Source organism: Aspergillus novofumigatus (assembly GCF_002847465.1).
Source record: "Aspergillus novofumigatus IBT 16806 chromosome Unknown P174scaffold_6, whole genome shotgun sequence".
NCBI classification, from domain to species: Eukaryota; Fungi; Ascomycota; class Eurotiomycetes; order Eurotiales; family Aspergillaceae; genus Aspergillus; species Aspergillus novofumigatus.
In genome coordinates, this window is record NW_020194279.1 from 1,117,382 (window position 1) to 1,140,847 (window position 23,466).

The 23,466-nt window shown below is 49.4% G+C and overlaps 10 protein-coding genes across 10 annotated transcripts; 5 read left to right on the forward strand and 5 right to left on the reverse strand.

Moving 5' to 3' along the window:
- The first annotated feature begins 264 nt into the window (after positions 1–264).
- P174DRAFT_443683 (aspartate-semialdehyde dehydrogenase family protein) lies at positions 265–1,959 on the forward strand. Its single transcript, XM_024827890.1, has 4 exons — positions 265–316; positions 591–659; positions 717–974; positions 1,034–1,959. Exons 2-4 carry the CDS (start codon positions 632–634, stop codon positions 1,837–1,839), a joined length of 1,092 nt encoding a protein of 363 aa, XP_024680295.1. The 5' UTR covers positions 265–316; positions 591–631; the 3' UTR covers positions 1,840–1,959.
- A 220-nt stretch (positions 1,960–2,179) lies between these two features.
- P174DRAFT_410405 (40S ribosomal protein eS4) lies at positions 2,180–3,702 on the forward strand. The gene is made up of 4 exons (XM_024824237.1): positions 2,180–2,215; positions 2,370–2,792; positions 2,959–3,253; positions 3,314–3,702. The coding sequence occupies exons 1-4, from the start codon at positions 2,202–2,204 to the stop codon at positions 3,365–3,367; spliced, it is 786 nt and encodes a 261-aa protein (XP_024680296.1). The 5' UTR covers positions 2,180–2,201; the 3' UTR covers positions 3,368–3,702.
- Positions 3,703–7,693: 3,991 nt separating this feature from the next.
- On the forward strand, positions 7,694–9,768 carry P174DRAFT_246749 (uncharacterized protein). Its single transcript, XM_024821444.1, has 3 exons — positions 7,694–8,622; positions 8,682–9,176; positions 9,246–9,768. Exons 1-3 carry the CDS (start codon positions 7,882–7,884, stop codon positions 9,549–9,551), a joined length of 1,542 nt encoding a protein of 513 aa, XP_024680297.1. The 5' UTR covers positions 7,694–7,881; the 3' UTR covers positions 9,552–9,768.
- Positions 9,769–9,903: 135 nt separating this feature from the next.
- On the reverse strand, positions 9,904–10,786 carry P174DRAFT_443687 (uncharacterized protein). Its single transcript, XM_024827891.1, has 2 exons — positions 10,456–10,786; positions 9,904–10,398 (listed from the first exon to the last, which is right to left on the reverse strand). The coding sequence occupies exons 1-2, from the start codon at positions 10,513–10,515 to the stop codon at positions 9,985–9,987; spliced, it is 474 nt and encodes a 157-aa protein (XP_024680298.1). The 5' UTR covers positions 10,516–10,786; the 3' UTR covers positions 9,904–9,984.
- Positions 10,787–10,988: 202 nt separating this feature from the next.
- On the forward strand, positions 10,989–13,529 carry P174DRAFT_443688 (telomere repeat binding factor family protein). The gene is made up of 3 exons (XM_024827892.1): positions 10,989–12,129; positions 12,190–12,219; positions 12,271–13,529. Exons 1-3 carry the CDS (start codon positions 11,114–11,116, stop codon positions 13,136–13,138), a joined length of 1,914 nt encoding a protein of 637 aa, XP_024680299.1. The 5' UTR covers positions 10,989–11,113; the 3' UTR covers positions 13,139–13,529.
- A 586-nt stretch (positions 13,530–14,115) lies between these two features.
- P174DRAFT_373767 (sorting nexin-3) lies at positions 14,116–14,716 on the reverse strand (the record flags this gene model as incomplete). Its single annotated transcript, XM_024822530.1, has 3 exons — positions 14,116–14,144; positions 14,207–14,528; positions 14,639–14,716. 3 exons carry the CDS (start codon positions 14,714–14,716, stop codon positions 14,116–14,118), a joined length of 429 nt encoding a protein of 142 aa, XP_024680300.1.
- A 660-nt stretch (positions 14,717–15,376) lies between these two features.
- P174DRAFT_443690 (uncharacterized protein) lies at positions 15,377–16,231 on the reverse strand (the record flags this gene model as incomplete). The annotated part of the gene is made up of 1 exon (XM_024827893.1): positions 15,377–16,231. One exon carries the CDS (start codon positions 16,229–16,231, stop codon positions 15,770–15,772), a length of 462 nt encoding a protein of 153 aa, XP_024680301.1. The 3' UTR covers positions 15,377–15,769.
- A 1,150-nt stretch (positions 16,232–17,381) lies between these two features.
- P174DRAFT_462237 (RNA-binding protein) lies at positions 17,382–18,723 on the reverse strand (the record flags this gene model as incomplete). The annotated part of the gene is made up of 4 exons (XM_024830103.1): positions 17,382–17,500; positions 17,586–17,873; positions 17,924–18,192; positions 18,254–18,723. The coding sequence occupies 4 exons, from the start codon at positions 18,721–18,723 to the stop codon at positions 17,382–17,384; spliced, it is 1,146 nt and encodes a 381-aa protein (XP_024680302.1).
- A 1,138-nt stretch (positions 18,724–19,861) lies between these two features.
- Positions 19,862–20,330, forward strand: P174DRAFT_374349 (translocon subunit SSS1; the record flags this gene model as incomplete). The annotated part of the gene is made up of 4 exons (XM_024822572.1): positions 19,862–19,946; positions 20,004–20,066; positions 20,201–20,224; positions 20,290–20,330. The coding sequence occupies 4 exons, from the start codon at positions 19,862–19,864 to the stop codon at positions 20,328–20,330; spliced, it is 213 nt and encodes a 70-aa protein (XP_024680303.1).
- Positions 20,331–20,822: 492 nt separating this feature from the next.
- Positions 20,823–23,173, reverse strand: P174DRAFT_452991 (WD40 repeat domain-containing protein; the record flags this gene model as incomplete). The annotated part of the gene is made up of 6 exons (XM_024829125.1): positions 20,823–21,043; positions 21,112–21,883; positions 21,935–22,294; positions 22,356–22,702; positions 22,767–22,850; positions 22,903–23,173. 6 exons carry the CDS (start codon positions 23,171–23,173, stop codon positions 20,823–20,825), a joined length of 2,055 nt encoding a protein of 684 aa, XP_024680304.1.
- Between the last annotated feature and the right edge of the window lie 293 nt (positions 23,174–23,466).

A 23,466-nucleotide genomic window follows, 5' to 3' on the forward strand; every position in this document is an offset into this window, starting at 1 on the left:
CCAATGATTTATGAGCAATTTGTACATCTATGATGTGAATAATAGCAAGCGGGATCTACAGATGACCCGAAATCAGACCTATATCTCTAGGTTGCTTCCATTCGGTCAACAATAAATCGATATCTGGTAGAGTGATTGGAATCATCCAATAAAATTGCCGGATTTCGCTAGCTGTGGGTGCCGGTGCTGACTCATTGCGGGGCTTGGCGCAGGCCGGTGAAGCGATATCGCAGTCCATAAGTAAGTCGTAAAAGTTACCTTGATATTGTTGCCACCAGCGTCTCTCCTCAAACCCTCGGTGAGCATTATTCAAAAGGTTAGTTGATATATTTCTCTGCGTGGAATTGCTTCTGTGTCGCGTTTGTCAAAAGATACGATGACTGTCGCTTGAAGGAGGGGCAATGGAGACTGTGCCTGCGGGGCATTGAATTCTAGATGAAGGCTCTTCGAGTCATACACTTGGATTCGCCTGCTTTGCCCAAGGCTTTTCATGTCGTTCGATTTCTGTGCATGCCTGATGGATAATGGACTTCTCATTCTTCGAATTTAGCTCATCCCTATCCTATCCAGCCAATTGACTCGAAAACCAGGTCAACCGAGCCGTACTTCACCCTAATCACTCTCAATCAAGATGGCATCATATCCCAAGAAGAAGTGCGGTATGGGCATATTGTTCAGTTCATGTCTCCCCTAAATCATTACTCACAGCACCACAGGTGTCCTCGGCGCCACCGGTTCTGTCGGCCAACGATTCATTCTTCTCCTCGCGGACCACCCTTTCCTAGAGCTGCACGCCATTGGCGCATCGAATCGCTCGGCCGGCAAGAAATACAAGGATGCTGTCAGATGGAAGCAGACTATGGCTATGTCTGAGAGGCTTAGCAATCTCGTCCTGCGCGATTGCAGGGCTGATCAGTTCAGCGACTGTGACCTTGTCTTCTCGGGGCTCAACAGCGATGTAGCTGGTGAAATTGGTACGTGATACTATTATCTCGAGATTAAACCTGCGGGGGACGGCCGCTGACCCTCGCAGAGATGGAATTCATCAAGGCTGAAATCCCTGTTTTCTCCAATGCCAAGAACTATCGCAAGCACCCCCTTGTTCCTCTTGTCGTCCCTACCGTCAACCCCCATCACTTGGATCTTATCCCTCACCAGAGGAAAGAGTTCGGCCTGAAGAAGGGTTTCTTGGTTTGCAATTCTAACTGCGCCGTGATTGGCGTTGTTATTCCTTTTGCAGCTCTTCAAGCCAAGTTTGGCCCTGTGGAGGATGTGGAAGTTTTCACCGAACAGGCCGTGTCTGGCGCTGGCTATCCTGGTGTTCCCAGTATGGACATCATGGACAACGTTATCCCCTATATTAGCGGTGAAGAGGACAAGCTTGAGAATGAAGCCCAAAAGATCCTGGGTTCTCTGAACGCAGATGCCACTGCCTTCGATGAGCAAAAGGGGCTTACAGTTGGAGCCACCTGCACTCGTGTTGGTGTTACCGATGGCCACATGGCTTTCGTCTCATTGCGGTTCAAGAACCGTCCCGGACCCAGCGCGGAAGAAGTTAAGCAGGCTATGCGAGAATACCAATCCGAGGCCCAAAAGCTTGGTTGCCCTTCTGCTCCTCAAGAGGCGATCAAAGTTTTTGATGAGCCTGACAGACCTCAACCCAGACTTGACCGGGATATCTCCAAGGGGTACACCGTCAGTGTGGGACGTGTTCGTGAAGCAGCACCGGGCAGTCACTTTGACTTGAGATTTGCTGCACTCTCTCACAACACCGTCATTGGAGCCGCAGGATCGTCTATCCTCAACGCCGAGGTTGCAGTCATCAAAGGCTACATTTGAACTTGTGCAGACCCCTGAAGAAAAATTTGTTGTATAGCGATTTTAAGAACGAAAATACCGATGTCGGCTATAGAGACATTAATCATTATGATATTTAGCGATAAAATTTGAATCCGCTTGACCTGTACTCTCTAAATAATTACAAAAATATGAAACTATGGATTATATAACCATATGCATAATCTTTAATTCATGCTGCTGATTCTTAATTAGGAATAGCGCTAGGGCTCCTCCCACAAGAATGATCCGCTAAGCGAATTTCGTGAGTGGAGCGGATATCACCTCTTCTTGACTTTGACCTTGGATTTTTCTTCCGTGACACTTCGACAACTAACCGGGTTCAAGTCGACAAAGCAGTCAAGATGCCTCGCGGACCGTGAGTTACACACCATGATCAGTTTTATCTCGGCTTGCAATCTGCGACTGTGTTTCGGACAACGGGTTCTTCTCGCGAAACACGGAGCAATACTTGCAATGACCGAGTTCTGAATTGAAGAGTTTGAAACTGACCATGGACTTGATTCCTACAGTAAGAAGCACCAGAAGCGCCTCAGTGCGCCTTCGCACTGGCTCCTGGACAAAATGTCCGGAACCTATGCTCCCAAGGCCTCCCCCGGTCCTCACAAGCTCCGGGACTGCCTCCCCCTGATCGTCTTCATCCGCAACCGTCTCAAGTACGCCCTGAACGGCCGTGAGACCAAGGCCATCATGATGCAGCGTCTGATCAAGGTCGACGGCAAGGTCCGCACTGACCCTACCTACCCCGCTGGTTTCATGGACGTCATCGGCATCGAGAAGACCGGCGAGAACTTCCGTCTCATCTACGACACCAAGGGTCGCTTCACCGTCCACCGTATCCAGGCTGAGGAGGCTGAGTACAAGCTCTGCAAGGTCAAGAGAGTTCAGCTTGGCAAGGGCGGGATCCCATTCTTGGTTACGCACGATGCGAGAACGTGAGTGAAATGCTCTCCACAAGTTCCGCGTCATTCAGTCGTTGGACCAAGCTTTGGTTGATCGGCGGAGGACGAGAGGGCTTGGATATCCCCAAATCCTTCCTTACTGGAATCAGTAAGAGGTTGAAACATTTGGTGCAGTTTGTGCTGACCGACATGAATCTAGCATCCGCTACCCCGACCCTGCCATCAAGGTCAACGACACCGTGAAGGTTGACATTGCCACTGGCAAGATTACCGAATTTGTCCGCTTCGACACTGGTGTTGTCTGCATGGTCACCGGTGGTCGTAACATGGGTCGTGTTGGTGTTATCACTCACCGTGAGCGCCACGATGGAGGTTTCAACATCGTCCACATTAAGGACGCTATTGACAACTCCTTCGCCACCCGTGAGTCCAACGTCTTCGTCATTGGACAGGAGAAGCCCTGGATCTCTCTGCCCAAGGGCAAGGGTGTCAAGGTACGAAATTACACCCCGAGGATTGTGATTCCATTGCGCATCTGCTAACAACTAATCTAGCTCACCATTGCTGAGGAGCGTGACCGCCGCCGTGCCTACGCTCTCGCCAACTAAATGTGGTGTGGTAAGTGCCAATGGTGACGGACATAATAAAAAAGCCTTCAATAATCCGCTGGGGCGTCGACGTCTTGTCTTGCTTTGTGGCCTGTACGATGCCGGTTCATGAGACGATTCTATGATGCGTAACCTGAAAAAAGAAAGAAAAGTTGTCTCAATACGCATTCAAGGGATCTGATGGTTCATGCGACATCAGGTTCAGACCTCTCGTAGGATCCATCTATAGCAAAACAGGAACGGAGTGTCTCACAGTTCTTTGATATGATACCTATGATTTATTCTTTTTTTCATGAGCGCTGTCTAATTCTGATTCCCTTTCATTCCCTGCTGTTCAGCTCATGCACCCTTAAACTCGTAGTTTTCCCTCGTAAACCCCGAGCAGCGATCTGTGCAGCGGACCAGTACTAGCGTCAAGACGGCCGTAGCCTGCATCCATATCCTTTGCAACCCATCAAGACAAGCTGAACTTGCGTGGAGTCTAGTACGTGAGCTTTTCATTGCTTAAATTCTTCATGCAGCACTTGAAGGTACTCATTTTAAAGCTTACATCCTGGGGTTTATTCCAGACCGATACGAAATGAAGACAAGAGAGAGGAAAGAACGACCGAGTGGACTTAATTCACTTCTCCGATCCATGAACGCAGAAATTAAGCCCGCCTCACTTTTAGGACTAAGTGACCAGTCAATTGAGCTGGCGATCTCAGTTGGTTTTCTAAGCGTGCCGTTGTAACTGGAATAGTTACCTGGGTAATGGGCCAATGCAAGGCTAGGTACAAGCCCACTACTGAGAACCTATCATCTTTCAAATTCCATCATAAGTAAGTAGTGATCGATCGAAGCAGGGGAGCGGGCTGTCGACGGAATCCCGTTGGTCAAATGAACTCAAATTCCCATTATCGTTGATATGATTTGATCGCTTGGCCACAATTACTCCGTACCTACTTGGCTAGTTTCGATTTTTATTGCCGAATCCTCTCAAGTGCGAGACCTCGTTATGAGAGATTGACAAGATTGGGGCAAGGACGGTCTAGCAACAATATGCGCAGCAATTCATCATCCTGGTCATTTTGTGTCTAAGCCACGGTACGGAAGCACTCTGTACAGTGCCATTCACTGGACGTGTCAACATCTCCCTCGTGCCTTCAGCAGTACTCGTAGGGAATTACTTGCAGTGAGCGAGTTCATCCGGCCCGTTGACCGTACAGCGGCCCACCGCTTCAAAAGGAGCATGACCGTGACGAATGATCTCTTCTCCGATTTCTTCTTACTCTTAGTCTCTTATTTGAAGGGGTGATCTTGCAACGAGTCAACGACTAATAATAATATCCAGACAACTCACAACTCTTAACTGTCGCATACACAGACATTAATCCGTGGCCAACCAGACCATCATGCCGGAATCCAACCAAAGGTCGAAAAAGACTAAGGTCACACTGGCTAGACGGAAGCCCCGTAATGTCTGTTTCCCAAGAATCCAGCTCTCCATGTTACCTCTTGAGGTCCACATTCGTGGTCGCCGACGTGGGGAAGCTGTTGTGAATGGTTTCGTGCCGCGAAGAGCTCCACCAGAGCCAAAACCTTGCTAGGGAGTACAAAGCCACTCCGACGCGACGGTTTGATTTAGTTCGGTTATCTCAGGGTGGACAGATAACTTTGGACCAGCGCTAATGCGAGATACAGATACCATTTATATAGGGCGACACAACCTCGAAATCATGTGCCTCCGCAGGACAAGGTCTTCTTGACGGACGCTCCGATTCGACTTGGTTCGTTTAATAATAATAGTAGGCTCAGTTTTATGAAAACCCTCTGCGCTGCCGATGTTAATAACATGGAGCCGAAGACACGGGGAGAACTTGAGATCCCGGACGCCAGCTGCTTTCTCCTCGCCAACCGGCGCATAAAGACCTACTAACCATTATTACCCCAATACGAGAGTTCAACTCCTAAGGTATCGATGGATCTATCTAGCTGCCCAACCGTGGACTAATATCAATGCAAGTGCCGCAAATTCAAGTTACGTGGGACTGTCAACATATATTTGAACATAGTTATACCGGTCCACGATAGATGACGTTGAACGCATCGCCTTCTTGGGGAGGGAGATTTACAGTACCTAGAGACACCACCAACAACAAGTAGCAGTTAGCACCAACACCAATTGTATGGTAGCAACTATCTATCTAACTTGAGAAGTGGGTGCTTGGGTTCAATCTCCCCACTGGCCTGTAACTAACTCCGTCAATGATGATTCACGGGACCACCACTGTAACTTAGAACCGAATTCGGATCGACACGGCCCCGACCGACGCCCAGTTCCAGAGTTCCAGACTAGCTTGGGTGAGAAATATTGAAGTCATTCCAAGTCATTCCAAGACTCAAATGCAGTGCTTGCAGACTTGCAGTTATGATCGCGCATTTGAATTGCAGTGGCGTTGGATGGCTATGGCTCGGTCAAGCCTACAAAGCTTTATTACTTGTCCAGCATCACTGTCTGCTGCGTTCTACTGTACAGGTCTCGAGCTGAAAGAATGTGTCCTAGGCATGTATAATGTGCTACATTCTGCCTATGCTCCATAATTGTCACGTTCAACGTATGGAGAGGAAGTGGCGAGTGCTGCGGTGGAGTACGTTTTCAGCTCCATCCTTGAGACATGCAGTCGATTTTGCTCTTAAACATGTTTGATTCATGATCCTCAATTTCTCATTGCTTTCGGTCATCTCCAAGGGCGCTTCAGAGGCGAGAATACTGAGACTCTTGTGTTTTGTTACTGGAGTGAAGGAGCCACACCGCTACATACTACATGAGTATGGCCCAAAGCTTCCTGGGGCAGTGACACAAGGGGAGAGCACACCCGGGCCGAGTACGTACATACATGACCGATGGCGCACAGGCGGAATCTTCCAGGGTTGACTGGTGTAATCCATTCTTGGGCTTGCGAGGACAGTACAGAGTACAACAGCACATTGTTGGCTCTTGACCGCTTCTCTCTCTCTCTGTTTCCCTCTCCCTCAGTTTCGAACATTTAACACCGATGAAATAATGAGAAGGACTTAGTTAACAACAGGCTGGCGACGTTGGGGAGGATTTACCAACTGGACCGCCGCGGGCTCACCGAGTCCAACCCAACGGTGGGATAGGTGCAGTTCGATACCAGCCAGGTACGCAGGTACGTCAAATCCACATTCAAATAATTACTTGGTAATTAGATAACTGTAATTTGTGGGAATTAATCGAGGAAGATTCGCTCTCTGCCCTCGATTTCTATTTGACATTCTGCCTTTCCGTTGACGCAGTTGCCGCTCCCCAGCCGATTCCCAGCGCAGTGGTTCGATAGAACGGCCCCTGCCGTCGTCTCCTTCATGTACCAATGGAAATGGGCGGCTAGGGTATTGGGCAATGGGCAATCCTAACGCGATGATAATGACATGATGTCTTTGCGTTCAATAAAGGCTATTATTTGATCAGCGGTGGCTGCTGCCCAGCCCCCCTTTCTTCCAGTCACTCCATCGCTATGTATCTATGGACTACGGATGAAACGCAAAAATTCAATGAATTAGTCTATGCAACACTCCTGGATCCCCCGACCTGATTCACGTCCGGTATTTCCTCCGTATCATACTAGACTATTGGGCCAAATGGATAGTCTAATCATCTAGCAGTCAATCATAACTCCCATGTGAACATTCCACCACCCTCTTTCAAGGCTAACCTGGCTCCTGGGACCCAGTAATTTGGATATGGGTCAACTCCTTTCGCCCTTTCGCCCTTCGCCATGCGCCACTTTGCCGCCATGCCTCCCTGTTCTGCAGGCCCGAAGCTCTAAAGAACTGTTTACTAGACTTTCCGGCCAATGATGAAGGAATCGAGAGACCCATACGTTTTCCTCGTGATTTGTATAACGTGGCAAAATGTTGCAGATTCAAGTGGTAAGTATGCTTTCTGAGACGACAGCCCAAGCTCTGGCCCCCTTGGGGAATAAGAAAAGAATGGGACAGGGAAAAGAAGAAGAAGAAGCAGGAGAAGGCAAAAGCCACAGCTGAAGATAAGGTAATTGAAGCTCTTAGCTGTAATAATAATAGAAGTCTCCATTCCACCTTTACCAGGTCTCCGACGCCGATATTGTTCCCCCATAGCTGCCTTGGCTTGTTACCAGTTGCTTCCTACCTCTTCTTGATCGTCTTTTTAGTCCTCACTTGCGTGGTTTTTCTTTTTCTTCTCTTTTCTTTTTTTCCTCTTGAACTTTATCCTGCTACGTGGTATCACGTATCGTTCATGCAAATCCCACTCGCAGATTGATTTGATCAACAAAGTTTCGAAGACGCTTCCTCCTCCAGACTCTCCCACTGCTGGACTTTGAATCTCTGGAGATAGGACCTACCAGCGGTCTTTGAACTCATGTCGGCTTGCTAAAACGCAGAGTCTCGCCCAGAAACATCAAAGGTATCAGGATACGGTATCTGCCCCTCCATGCTGTCGAAGTGACTGATATGATTCTCAGACTTCTGAGATGTATTCCGCCAGCCCCTACGAAGAAGCCGTGTTTGAGCGGTCGCCTGGGATAATAGCGACCTCGTCCGACAACAGCTCTCTCCTCTTATCAAGCACAGAGACCGACATGTCCCGGTATTCGCCCGGTTATGCGGTGGGGGAAGCAAGCAGGGTAACATACATGCCGGAGCAATCCAGTTATACGTCCTTGTTCCGCTCCGACTCCGAGATGACACCATTCTTTGTACCCTACCGCTGGTGGGAAGACGAAGCCACTACGGTGCTCTGGGCGTTTGACGTGCAAGAGATTAAGCGCGTGATCCGCTACGGGCTCTTTCGTGATCCCAATCTTCCCCGCACCTCGCTGCAAAGCCGCAATGCAACCACGATAGATACCTTTTTGCTCTCACTTCTCGAGCCGCACGAGAGATTCCTCCTTTCCAACCTGTCTCATATTCAAAAGGTGGAAGAGATTCTTCGGCGGTCAACGATTAGCAGCCCTCCTTCTGTTTCATGGAGTTGGTTTCCCTCACACAAGGACCGAGATCCGGATCCTCGCGCATTGGCAAGAGATATTGATGCGGAGAGTCATCTTCACTTTAAGCGCATTTCTTTTGAGGAGCTTGTCCGTTACTCCTTGGGGTATCCAGCCGCCTCCGTCGATTGGTTCCTACAACAGCACACTGCCTTTTACATTCATCTTTTGAACTATCTCAATGCATTCCCTGAGGAAGTTGCACGGTATACTGAGGTTGAGAAGGTAGGTGGCCTTGCACAGGTGATGAGATTGCAGACTCTTCTTACTGACACTCTGCACAGCACCTCCGAGGCCGGAGCCCCTTCGCCCATCGTGCCTTGGTTCACTGTCTGCTCTCTATGCAATCTCAGACCGTGTTGGACGTGCCGCTAGTCTCGAGTCAAACGCTGGCGTTTGAATTCATAGCTGGGCCTATTCAGAACCTATTCCAGGATTCCCCACCCAGCCTTACCTCCATTCTCAAGGTACTCTCCGCCCTTGGGGTGCGCTTTGAGCAAGCATACGTGCATGCACGGGAAATGAACTGGGTTCAGCCCTTCAACACCAGCGTGTGTTTCTTGGACGACCTCTTGGCCTCGACATCGGCCGTGGACTTTTCGCGAACCCTGACAAATATTGACGAGGGCCAATTCTCAAAGCTGACGCCACCATCAATTGCTGAGGAGAGTTCCGTACCCAGACGCTTGGTCGAAGAATGGGGCCTGTTAAGCACGGCCGTGTGGGAATGCTGCTCAGCCTTGCCCGATCTGGTACCATATTTGCAGGAATGTGCAGAGGTGCGTACCCATCTATTGTCGAGCTGATGTCATACCTCAATCTCCCACCAACACTGACTCGTAATGCAGGCTCTCTTGGCCAATCGCAACTATCACTCGTTCACTGCTGTTCTGGACGGTCTGCAGAAGTACAGCATCACAGCTCTGACGATTACCAACACCAACAACGGCACTAGTACCGTAGCTCTGAATCCGGTGTTACCCCCTAACTTAGTCTATCTGTTGAACCCCTTCCGGAATTACGCAGCCTATCGCCGGCAGTTTCAAGACTTTCCAGGCATTCCATTTCTCTTGCCACACCTTCGGGAAATCCAGCAGCACGGAGAGCTAGCATTGCGTCAATTCTTCAACAACTTGCAGATTTGTACACGCTGATGAACGAGTGCAGGTCGCTCATATGATATGCAGACGCCTCTTGGTATAGGGTTCGGCGTTACAGGAAGGATAGAACTACTGCTGGTCTATAGGCGGATGACATTTGTGTGTGGTTCATTTAGATTGATATCATCTAGTTGGTAGGTTACACGATTTTGGATTCAGATCATGGATTGCCTTTCGCATATAGAACGCGTTTATCGCGGATTTAGCAGCCTCATTCACGAGTTTCTTCAAGCCTATCAACTCGAGTGACCAAAGGGGAGCTGTTATTTTCTCGCCGTTTCTACCTCTTATCGCTGATATCATGATCTTCGACAGAGACAGACCCTTCGGATGCATTGAGTCCCTCAGACAATCATCGAGTCTAGCTCATGCAGCACCTCGCAAGAACGTTGCAAGCAATACATCATCCTTGCCGATCCAACCTGTTTCAGACCCGCTTCTGGATTTTATTCGCCGCCCCCCTCGCCTCTCCAAACAATCCCGCCAAATAAGCAATTCGATTGATCATCAGAAAGCCGGTGATCCCAATATTTCCCCAGGTCAAAACATTCCAATTGATAACATCGACAAATCTGTCATGGCCCATGCAACAATACGTCACGTAGATGTGGCCCACATCAGCGATGGCCAGAGCATAGAGGTAGTTACGCAGCACCCTGGGCTCGGTAGTCGAGTAGCAGACTCCGATACCTAGGATACTGAGGAGACCATAGAGGTTGGCTAGCTGGAAGGCGAGGGCTGCACTGGTTGGATGGACGGATTCCGGGCCTGCGAGACCAGGGATTTGATCTGTTATGAACGCTTTGAGGTCCCAGAAGGGGAGAGCCCAACCTCCAATGCTGTGTCTATTAGTTGATTGCCTCAGAATGGTACATGGATGAGAGTCGGGGGCGTACAGGGTGATCGGCTCTATGACGGCAAAGAGGATGTGAGGCCAAGTCGGGAAAATAGTGGACATTTTCAGACTTGATGGATCGTTTCTTGGCTTCAAATTGGACAGACTTGATTCGAAAGATGCGCGATATGATGAAATTGACTATGCACCCTGTAGGAAAGATGAAGCTATTGGTTGTTGTTTACTAAGGGGCGACTCGCTCAGAGAAGTAGATGAGAGCCGATCCTGAGGTGTTCGTACTCATCATCAGCCTAATGCCTGCCCCCTTACTCAAAACAGTGAATACACATCCTGTTCTTCAAACTAATCAGTATATTGCCTTCTCTGAATCACCTTTATCCCAGTGAATTGATTAATATCCATGTTTTCGGGGCACATCCAAGGATCTAGATTCCCAATAGACCCGTGATGGCGGCCTTAGTCATCTGCATCGAAAACCGGAACTGCGCTATTGGGCCAATGCCCCTCCCGTAATGTTGCCTGGGGTTCCATCATGATCCGATCAGGATTTCGGGCAATTCTTAACCTGCTTTTCTGCTTCTTCTGATGGTAAGAGTCTCCAATGCCTCTCATCACAATGGACTGTACAGCAACTTTTGGTTGTTCGGTGATGTCCATCATCGCATTGTGACGTGCCTTTCAGATGGCACGAAACCCTACAATGGATCCTAACGGCACTTCATCTCGACCTCTTGACGAGTCTCTGTTTCGCGAACTTCCACAGCTCCAAAGTCTCCGCATTGCTCCTCTCCGACAGCCTGTCTCTTCCCGTCTGCTGAGCGTTCCATCACCTCTTGAACCGAATGCCACTGGAATCGGTGAGCCAAATGCGAGCACCAAATCCAATACGCCTGGAACGAATCAGCCCGCCAATCTCCCCACTCTTACGGAGTTCTTGAACGCTGCCCAGTCGAAGAAGAACGGTCATGCGGTAGACACGCTTCTGAGCTTGGAGCCTCCTCCAAAAACCATATTGCCAGCTTTTGTTAACTTACGAGCTTTGGAACGATTCCCGTATTCCTCGTTCGACGATGACTCTCTGGCTCGCAAGCGTCGCCGTTTAGATGTTCAGACAGATTCCTTCGGAGAACATTTGCAGCTTCCGATCCCTCAGGCGCAGAAAGAACATCGACCTCCGCCATTTGGACCTTTTGCAATCCTCAATGGACTGAATGAACCGCCCCCCAACGCTGCTCTCCTGCCTCCTATCGAACCTGGCTCCATCACGCAACTGCTCACCAAACCATCGCGGGATGCCGCTGTTGTTGAGTCCGTTACATTGACTGCTACCACGACGACGGTTACTCAGACTGCTGAACGAAGGGAAGGGAGAATCGAGGATATCCTTGACTCGCCCATCGATGACAAGACCGCCAGTGCTGACCAAGATCCTGTGGAAGCAAACCCTTCAGTGAATGGGGCGACCGTTGATCGACCCGGGGGCGACAGTGACAAGTCCGAATCTGATAAGACTCCTACTCCGCCTGCGGATGATGTCGAACCACTTTCTCCAAAGACAAGGGGCCGCTCCCGTAAGAACCTTCGCAAATGGACTGAGGAGGAGACGACAGCATTACTTCGCGGAGTGGTCAAGTGCGGTATCGGTAACTGGACAGCTATCTTGGCGCAGCCGGAACTGAAATTCAACAAACGAAGCGCTTCAAATTTGAAAGACAGGTATGATTTGCACGCAGTCTCCGAGAAGCCAAGAGCTAACTTCGGCTTTTACGTCGTTAGGTTTCGGGTTTGTTGTCCCTGGGCATATCGGTGAGTTTCCACTTTGACATTCTTCGGTTGCGGCCCTCTAACTTTCTATAGCGCTGCCGATCCAAACGAGGCCACAAAGCAGTTGCACGATACGTTGGCCAATGCACTCCTCAGAGCTGAGACGGAAGGTTCCGATGGCACGGCTGGAAAGATTCTGCTTCCACAACCAAGGCCGGCCAATTCGGAGTCTCATTCTTCCAATGGAGGCTCAATGGCCAATGTGAACGAGTCAGCCTCCACCGGCTCGTCCTCGGAAGCCGATACCAAAACTCCAAAGTCCCGCTCGAAATACGGGCCATCTTTCAAGGCCACACCTACTCTTTCAAATAGATCTAAATCCACTCTTGCTTCTCTCGGCATTCCTGAACCACACTTTGCCATGAAATCCCGGCGTCGCTCCCGCCGCCCATTTACCGTCGCTGAAGACGAAGCTCTACTCAAAGGGTATGCTGTTCACGGATTCCAGTGGACACTCATTCAGCAAGATAAACGCTTGAACCTTAGCCACCGGAAAGCAACTGATCTTCGGGATCGATTCCGAACCAAGTTTCCCCACGCGTATCGTGACGGGGGCTCCGTCAACGGTAGATCATTGCATAGCCAGAGTCAAGGCGTAGGCCTGGCAGATACAAAAAAAGCACCTCCCATAAAACCCAATACACAACCTACTCGGCAATCCACGTCCTCCGCACGAGGCGGTAAAACTGATTGGGCAGACCAAGTCTCCTTGGGACCTATTGATCCGGCCCTCTCCCCGCCTGCTCCTCCACAGGGCTTGCTCGAGGCGGCGGCAAACGCGCCAGCAGGAACTACAATTCTGCATTTCCCACTGGACGAGAACTCTTCAAATGCCCCCGGCGTTGACGCATCCTGGGCGGATAACACACTCGCACCGATGGTCTGGGATGAGCTGGCCTAATTCTACTTTTTTCCATACCGGCCGTTTATTGACCTTCTTACTCTCGCTGCCCATCATCTTCTAATTTTCCCACTTACACTCGTTGCCGTTGCAGGCTTCTCCATTTTCGGGCCTTTTTACACTCTCATTCTCGCTTTTTCCATTCACCTCATCTCATTCCTTGTTTTGTTATCGCAATTTGCTCTGTTTTCGATCAAACCCAATACCCCGCAGTACACGATGGTTTTGCTAATTAAGTTTTGAAACACTCGCCTTTTATCCATGCCAGCTCGGCGTTGGCAGCAATGGGATTAGGAAATGGAAAAGGAAAGGAAAAATAGAAGAGAATAGAAGAAACTGAACTTCTACCGGTGAGGAGACTGATAATAGTTCTCTGGTTCTCCGGAATTGAGATATCACTTCCTTTTCACCTCTCGGAAAGATCTTTCTAGGGCCTCGTAGATCTTGTCGACGTATGTGATTATCACAGCATCCCTTACTTGACTGAGGAAAGAAATTAGAGCCTTGAGTAGCAGAAGTTCGTATTGGGGCAATGAAATTAACGCTGAATTAGCGGAACCACGACGTTCGCCATGCTGTCAAGACGGCAATCCACAACGTGACGCGAAAAATTGCAAATGGGATATGTGAACCAAGTGCGATATAAGGCAATAGTCAAAAGTGCAACAGTCTGGAAACATACAGTCACCGTACTGCAATAGTAGCAAGCAAAGAGATACCGCGCCCCCAAAGTGTCTTGAGACGAACACAGAAACGCTGCTTTACACTTTTGCGCTCCTGCGTAACAAATCAAATGTAGAATTCAACAGTCGTATGGGTCTTGGAAAAGGAAGGGGAGAGGAAGCTAGTGCGGAGACCGCAGCGAACACGACGTATATCTGAGACGCTGGTGGTCATTGAGAGGTTACAAGGGGGAAAAGGAAAGGATATGACCGAATTGGAGCGTAGCGAGACGACCTCGACGCTGGAAGTATCAATTACCAAGCATTGCGGTCCCAGTTTGGATCTACACAGCCGTTAGCCCTTCTTCTTCTTCGTACTCCACCAGACCAAGAGAAGATAACTCACCTTGTATAAAGCTGGCTAGCACTTTACTCCCCGTCTGCAAAAGCGGATGACCGGCAACGATCTGCAAGAACCGCTGCAAACCCTCGCGACGATGCTCGATGACGTCGTCGCTGAACCGGTTCGTAAACACCTTCCCCGGCAAGGGCGGGATGGTGACTCTCGTGCTTTCGCGCTCCAGGATGTCGCGGAAGTATTCAAAGTCGGAGTACCGTCGGCGCACGACCGAGTGCTTCAGCTTGAAGGCGGGGATGTTTGTTCGGCAGACGATCTCGTACGAGGTGTACATGTTGCGGGATGTGCCATGTGTCTGGGGATTACGGACCTGAATACGACGAGAGGTTAGTCTCGAGTTGGATTGCGAGTATGATATCGGACTCGTCGGTGACTTTGATAGAGCGGGGTAGTTTCGGGATGGAAGCTGTTGTTGCGTACCTCAATCTCGAGAAAGTTCTCGGGAGGCCCGTAGATCTCCTCAAATGTTTGTTGTCGCGACTCAGGGACGGCTTGCATTGTCGATGACGCGGGTGTCTTGTGCTCAAGTGTGAATGGGAAGATCAACAGGATGCTGAGAGCGGGTGGGGGAAGGGACCGCGGGGAAGACGGATGTTGCGACTGGTTAGTAAGGTAGGAGCACGACTGTTACAGGGTGCGCGGACTCTTGAGAGAAAAGTGGATGTCTTGAGACTGTTAGGATGGTATGAGGGATTATAGCAGAGACATGGGAGAGACAGTCTTCCACAATTGCGTCAAGAATGCCTGACGATGGCAGATAGATTGCTGTACTATTCATGGGATCATCCTTGTCTTCCAGACCATTCTGGGTAAAGTGACGGTGACAGTTCGCATTATCATTGATCCGTTATCGGTGTTCTTATCTATCGCTTATCGAAACATTTCTGTCCTTCATGCGTCAATACAATGGTCAATGAACAAATAAAGTAGGCTCAAGTGCAAGGAAGAGACGATTCATTAAGGCAGAGGGGATTCCCTGTTGCAGAATTTTTGACTACAAACGTCTAGTCGAAAAATCAAAAGACCCTAAAATGAAAACCTCAGACAATCCTTCGGCGATCCTACTGCAGCTCCTAATGCGCAGAGACCCAATCGTCGATTTTCGAAACCAGTAGTCGGAGAGCTTATTCGCAGATAGTGTGCCACTCATCCCTCATACTCCAAGCATCCCGAGGGGCTCGAGTCACATTCTTGTCGGACGTGCGATCGCCCCAGAAGTGACAGTCAATGTAGTCCGTATATGTGTCAGGCACGTTGTTGAATGCCCCCTCAATCTCTCCATTTCCAAGAAACCTCATCTCGCCAGTACAGCTGGGATTCGCATAAACCTCGCCGCTGACCTGATCAACACCGCGCCATTTGAAGAAGCATCCACCTTCGCCTGAAGATGTCACTTGGTACGGACGCTGTGGCATAAGAGAATGCCTTCCAGTTCACCAATTTGAAATTCACCCCAGATGCTCGTCCTGTCCAGACAGAGGATGATTCCTGAATTGCGAGCGTTAACTTCTTGCGAGTCAATCTTGTACGATCCGTTAAGAAGACCGAGCGTTATCCGTCGCGTTTGAGGAATCTAGTTTCAGTGCGAAGTGTGAGCAGACGGTTAAGTGAGGCTAGAGAAGGGAGCAATACGTCAAGTCTTCTTTTGCTTATCTCTCCATAGTTTTTATGTACTCGTTTCTCTCTGGGGATCTCTATCTCCCTCTGCTTTTCTTCAGCCTTAATTCGTTGCAAAGGGAGTTGACCGTTTCTATCCTCCACGATGCCTAGGTTGACGTTGACGTTCAGACTAGGTCCTGCAGCCCTTGCAGCGACCAGGATAGTAGCAAGGTCATTTTGGTCGATCGCATCTTCAGAAGCAGTATTAGCCTTGCTTTTTGCCGGCTTGCAAGAAGTTTCCTTCGCTCTCTTCTTGTTTGTATCCCACTCCCGTTTCAGTTCTTTTTCCAGCCTCTTTAAATGAGGAGGCACTTCTAGCGTATCTTGATTCAATGCATCTACAAGTCTCAACATCGCCGTGCCCTTGCGATCTGATGGCTGAAGGCCATAGTGAAGGAGCTGAGCTCGGTACCAGTGAGCAGTCTGGTACTGAACAGACGTTTTCGAAGAGGACAAGAAGAAGAAGGCCTTGAGTTCAGCGACGCTGTAGCGACGGTAGGGTTTATTATTCGATATGGCGTAGAATTCATGGTTGTAGTATTCAAACCCCTCCCGGGTCACTGGGGGTGTGGGACTCATTGGACTCGGATTAGGGGTAGCGGTGAGATGATTGATTGTCTGACCTGCGTTCTGCCTCCTTTATCACTTCGTGGCAGAGTCAAGAACTTGAGGATTAGGGGATAGGGAAGAATTGGCTGGGTAATCAAGCAAGTAATGGTCACGATGATGTATGGCTGTGAGTGAAGTATAACCTCATCCTCCATTCACCGAAGTAGTCTGGTCAAACTCGGCTCAAGAATATATCCTATGTGTCTTCCATTGTCTGTTGAACATTCAGAAAGGTTGTCAGCGTTGCGAATAGGGCCTCGGGGCCGACAGAATCTCGGTCTCATACCTCGTTTCGGCGCTAGATGCTGATTGAAGGTACTCATTAGCGGGTAGTAGCTCACTATAGATTGCTTCTGACTGAGACGAGGTCCCTGAATGACTGCCCTCGTGGTTTCATGCACTGATCACATCAGGAATACCGGTTAGACGCCAGTGAAATGGTAACTTGGCGTCTTAGAATAAAATGCATCACGGCGCATGCTTTGCACAGTCAATAATCAATGCTTAACACCAAAGACTCTTAAGGCTCCGCAGGCCCAGGCGTATATACAAGCGACTATGAGCGAGAGTCCTTGAATCCAGGGAGACAACGTCACTCAAAGAGACACCTGAAAACGAAATGAGACACTTTCAATTTATCTAATACACCTTGGAAAAAGCTTGCAGACCCGCAGAAAATGAATAGCCAGATTCCCCAATAGACCGTTCGAGTAACGACAATTAACGAAGAGAAAAGAAAAGTAGACAGCCCAGCGCAAACGAAAGAGTTATAAAAGAAGACTTTGGTACAGATGAGTTCACAACCATCAGGTTCAGATGCCACGCGAGAATAACGATGTATTGGGGCAGAAACAAAAAAAAGAAGAAAGAATACTGTTAGCTGAGGAGCATCACCCTACTCCTGCCGACTACGCTTCGCACCGTGGGGGTTCCACGACCCATCATTGACTCCCTGGTTTTGAGGGAAGAAGCCTTGATTGAAAGCTGGGTTGGGGCCTTGAAAGCCGCCTGTTCCTAGAAAAAGATATGTCAGAAAACGCACGATCCTCCGCCAACGATGACAAAGTGTCTCTAAGACATCGAGCACTGCTAGACGCACCTTGCATGCCCATGTTTCCACCCATTCCACCCATCATCGGGTTCATCCCACCAGCCATAGGATTCATACCCATACCACCCATGGGATTCATCGCTGGCATTCCCATCATATTCGGCCCAGCCATACCACCGCGACCGCGCATTCCACCAGGACCGCCGCGCATGCCGCCGCCCATCATATTGCCACGGTTGTTAAAGCCGTAGTTCTGCATCCCTCCCATTGGATTGCCCTGGAAGCCTCCGACCATAGGGCTGCCTTGAAAACCGCCCATTGTGTTCTGAAAGCCGCCTCTGCCCCGAAGCCTCCCATGTTGTTCATACCGCCGCGGTTGCTGAAACCTCCCCGTCCGCCGCGGAAGCCTCCGCCCATGTTGTTCATGCCAAAGTTCATGTTCTGATTCGGCGAGTTGAAACCTCCTGATAGTGAACGGGCCTGATTGTCCTTGCGCATAGGGGCGTCCTTAGGAAGTGTGCGGAATGGGTTTGTGTGAGGGTTCGTATAATGAACCGTGTATTTACGGCCCCCTTGACTTGAGACATTCAAGTTCTCAATTTGATGCTTGGCAGCTGTTGCTGCTTGGAGTGTGGTAAACTCAACAAACGCTTGGCTATTATGTATTGGATAATTAGCATGGCAGAACACGCAGGAAAACAGAAAAGAAGGCCTACCCTTTGCTTTTACCATTGACTTTGTGCTCACTGAACGTTACATCCTTGAGTTCATCTTCGCACCCGGCTGCATTGATCCAGCCACGGATGTCATCGTCAGTAGTCCACCAATACAGGTCAGAAATGAGTAAAGCAGTTGTAGCGTCAGGATCCGACGGACGATCATCGTGCTCCTTGCGCTTTACACCCTGTTGCGGCGCCGGGGCTGCTTGAGAAGCTTCTTGCTGCTGGGCGTCGTGCGCCTGTGTTACGCGTTCACCGTTGGGACCAGTGCCGTCTCTCTGCTCCTGTTGAGCTTTCTGCTCTGTACTGTTTTGGCTCTGGCCAGCGGCGCCGTTTTGTGTCTGCTCTGGTGCGTCTAGGATCAGCTCCGTGTCCTCATGCTTGATATAGTCTCCTTGGTCGTTGGCGTTGTAGCCACCGCCGTCACCATAGATGTCAATATCGAAGTTATCATCTTCAGTGGCCATCGTGTTTAGATATAGATCGTGATATCAAGGCAGAATGTTGTGCAAATATACAATCTTTGTTTTCTTGGTTCTTCTTTCAGCCTCGACCAGTCACTGGAAGTACATGTCTGCACACACAGATTTTCATTAGCAAGGAAAGAACATGTGTTGATTGGAAGGAATCTTGAGTAACGTTTGGCTTCCCTTGGGCAAGGGACGTAGTGCAGAGCCAAGCAAACCAAATAGGTGCAAATAGTGAAGAAAGACAAAACGTACGAGCGTAGCACAGTATGAGAAGAAGGCTCGAAGATACGTACAATTCGAAGCGAACACAGCTTCAAAAAGGAACAAAGTCTCCACTAGTTCGTAGATTTGACAGCTCCTGAACGGAGACACAGGGCGTAGGTATTCCTCTCACTCTCCTCTTCCTTTGCGTTCCAAATACAGACAAAATAGGTATCAGAAGTTCCGATAATGAAAGAGACGGGTGCGGAGATATTTCAACAGAATCTGAGGCGCCGCGCAGAGTCCCGACTGCCACAGCCTGGCAAAGGCACTTTGCTAGCACACACGAACGGTATAGATCTTGAGACAAAATCACAGATGGTGTAATGAGTTAGTAGGTAGACTGAGGGGTTGAAAGATTAGTAGAGGTCCGTCAAGGCTGTTGCAGCCCATGCAGTCAACAGGATCCCAGCCTGATCTGTCTCCCCTGACCTGTTGTCGAAGGACGGTCGGACGCCGCGTGAGGCGACGAAAAAACACAATGGAGGTTGATAGTCGAGGATTGAGCGAGCACGATAAGCAATTAATCCTTCAAAGACGTAGTGAAGCGCGTCGACGGCGATAACAAGAGAGAAGCGGTAGCTTTGATGTCGATTGGAGCTTGTGGAGCTGACTTCCCCGGCCCGGCGGAATTAAAAGTCCGAACCCCAGAGGCCAGCTCTCCTGTTAGGGGATGACCTGTCGATTAAGCATCGTGGTGACTTATTGTCGAGATCATCCTCTCGCTCATTCCACATCCACCCTTTCTTTACTTCTTTACGACCTTCTCAAACTTTCCACTTCCCGGGTCTCTTTAACCATTGACCTTCTCACATTTTACTGATTTTATCTTCCCTCCTTTCATCCCACGTCGCTTCCGACTCACACAGCACTAATGTCCGACACCATTCAAGAACTCGCCGACATCCCTCGCGACTTCCTTCGGGATGGCATGCTGTTCGTGCGCAGATGCACCAAGCGTAGGTCTATCTTTGATAGAGCTCCGGGAACAAGTCTCACCTAATTCAAATGTGTAGCCGACAAGCGTGAATTCATCAAGATCAGCCAGGCTGTAGGCATGGGCTTCATCATCATGGTAAGTTTTTCTCGTCTTATTGCGCGATAACTTTATGAGCCTATGAATACTAACTGCTTCCAGGGTGGTCAGTTTTCCTCCTTATAGAACAATTAACGCCCCAGTGCTTTTCAGGAGATATGCTTACTCTTAGAATAGCCATTGGGTACTTCATCAAGTTAAGTAAGTATACCAGAGAGGCGTGGCAAGCATGAGACGACCCTTGCTAAATGTGCTTTTCACTATAGTACACATTCCCGTCAACAACATCCTCGTCGGTGGCGCTTAAAATGGAGGCGACAAAAACCAAATGCAAACATGAAGCAGGTGCCAAAGAGGGTGCTCCGAGATTGAACCTAGCCAATCGCGTGGCGACAGGATCTGAACGAGTTCATATCTACCGGAGACGAAGATAAATCGCGAAAATCGATATGGGGCCCTAGAAGACCATTGTTTCAGCATGCTCCAGAGAGTTCGGCAACAAGTTGCCTTCGGGTTATTATGCCCTTGCGTCAATTTTGTATAAATACCACCTTTGCTTTTTCTTTTTATCTCCAGGCCTTTCACGAAGCTTTGGAAGGCAAATGCAGCTTTTGTTCTTTTTACAATACATCAATTGTCATGAGAACATTTCGAAATCTCAAGACAAGCGGCGAACTATGTGCTTGCTCCAATCCCCTAATTCGATCCGGCAGTTGAATGTGAACAGATATCCGAGTACTCTAGGGAAGAATGTAGTCTAAGCGAAGATATACCGAAGCTTTGTTCTTATGTACAGAAATCACCAGAGCTCATATGCAAGTTCCTCGTCCAATGGACTCCTTCTGACAGGCCGACTCCGTACCGATTTTTCCTTGTACTGGTTGAACTCGGGCAAGTAATTTAACTTGCAATCGTAGCTCTTCCCGATCGATGGAGTACCTTCGTCATCAGCAGCACCATCGTTCCAGCTATGCAGGCTGCAGGTACCTGTGGACAAACCCCAGCCGTTCCAGGATGTTGCTAAACTACAGTCAGCATCTCGCCAGTGTATTTTCAGAGTTAGAAAAGTTAGAAAACGATAGTCTTACCAGCAAGGACAGGCGCGTTGGGATGCCAACTCGCATCTCGAACGCAGGTCCTCCACAGCATCTCCCCGCTTCTACTCCTGATTTCATACGCGGTGGTGAAGATATCAGGATCGCGCGGCCTCGAATTCAGAGTTGCAAGTCCGACATCAATAGTGCCCGCAAGCGTTGCGTCCAGGTTGTAAACATACACTTTGCCGTCTTCACTTCCGGTGTACACGTAGCGCGAGTTCGTGCTACTCGACGGCGAGAAATGGCAACGGATGAGTGTCTTGAGAACCCGATGACCTCGGAACGTGACAACGGAGCAGTCGTGTGGATGTGGCTCGTAGTAATCTTCGGGGTAGGGCTCGAATCTGTAATCATAACCGGTGGTATAACTGCTCACATCGATGTCGGCAAACCTCGCCGTTGTCATCATCTTTCTCAAATCCCACAATTTCATCGTCTGGTCCTTCCCGTTGGAAAGTACATATCGGCCGTCTCCTTTGCTGTCGACATATGTAATGCCTTCCGTATGGCCGATGAACACTCCAGCCTCGCGGCCGTCGCCCATGGAACGCCGGTCCCAAACACGAATCGTGGAGTCATCCGAGCCAGAGTACAAAATGTGAGGCGATGATTTATCGCCGAAGCAGACGGCGTTGACGTCGTCTTCGTGCTTCTGTAGCCTTAGAACAGACTGCCGTGTTTCGATGTCATAGACAATTACGGAATTGTCAGATTTTCCGGCAACTATTTCGCGTCCATCACCCGAGAAGCGGATTGACCATATCTGTTACCTCGTCAGTGACTACGCGGCCGGTCATTTTATGGATATGCGCACCGCAGTATGCGAGCTGTCGTGGAAGCCTCGCCCAACACGGCCTAAGGACAGGTCCAACACAGAGGGGTCGGATTGGTCAGCTGGGTCTGTCGGTGCAAGGCAGACGATATTTCTAATCGATGTGTATGCCAAGAACTTGTTGTCTGGACTCAAGCTCGCATCGGTAATGGTCCACTGGCCGAATGGATAGTCGACAGTCTTGTAGTACTTCCACTCAAATGGATTTGATGTATCGTACATCCGGACTTTGAAATCCTGCGCACAACAGAAGAAGAAGTTACCGTCGTCAGAGAACTGACCCGAATAACATCGCGAGTCATAATGAATGATCTTGTCTGCGGCGGAACCAGGTATCAGGTCCTGAGAGGCCCATCCAATTAGTACAAAGCTCCTTTTCCATCGCACGAGGTCAAGAACTTACTTGTGCAGTTCTCTGCACAGACAGTCTATGCCTCCCAGATACGTCAACACCCAGTTCTCTCCACATGATCTTTGCCGCAAGCGTCTTTTTGCGTTTCTTCAGCATGTCGACATAGTAAGGATCCTCTCCGAAATCACCGGATCGCATGAGTTCCGTACCCTCATCACTTGGAACCTTCGGTAGGTTCTCAGCTCCGGAACGCCGTGATCTTCGTGAATATCTCAAGAAACCGAGCTCTTCGTCGTCTTCATCTTCATCACCTAACGTACCCCCTCGCCACCCATTGTAGTGGAGGATATGTCGCAGACCATTGGAAGCTAACAGATTCAATAATCGAGCAGCCGATACTGCTTGCACCGGTCAGTGTCGAGAAAGAAGCAAATGCGAGTAATTCATTGGATGAATGGTTACCTCGAGTGTGTCTACCTTCCTGAGTTTCTCCGCCAGTATCTTCCTGATCAGGGTCATCCATGGAGAACTCAATATGTATATTACCTAGACGCAAGTGAGGGTCTTCAAATCGTTCGACCCAAGATTAGTCTTGTACGGAAAGACAGCAGCCCATCGCGGGGAAAGCTACCGAAGTGACCTTCATCTTCATCTTCATCCTCATCCTCATCCTCATTTTGATCTTCATCGTCATATTCATCCTCGTCTCTATCTTCCGTAACCTCGGACTCCGGTTCATAATCCATGTCGTCTCCCTCGTCCTGTTCAAGCCACTCTCTAGCCGGGTGCCACACTGTACCGGAGACTCTCCGAGGCGGAGACTCTTCCGACCCGTTACCACCAGCGGAAGACGAACCAGATGGATTCATATCGGTAAGGTATGTGATCAACTGTTGCTGCGGGAGGCTATATCAAACGTATCCGGTATCCAATATCTCTGCAGCTTCAAACATCGAAACAAGAAAGAAGCTAGTGTCCATGCCTTTCGGATCTGTTTGATCTGAGTAGTAGTGAGTTGGGGCATTGTTGCTTAACTTGGTTAACGATATGTCACCGACTCCGGGTTATGTCATCCTGAGGGTTCTCCGCTTTCCGTTAACCCCTATCTCCGAGTATTTTGTAGTCAGCCAGTAGTCACTAAAGCAGCCAATAAGAGCAGAGA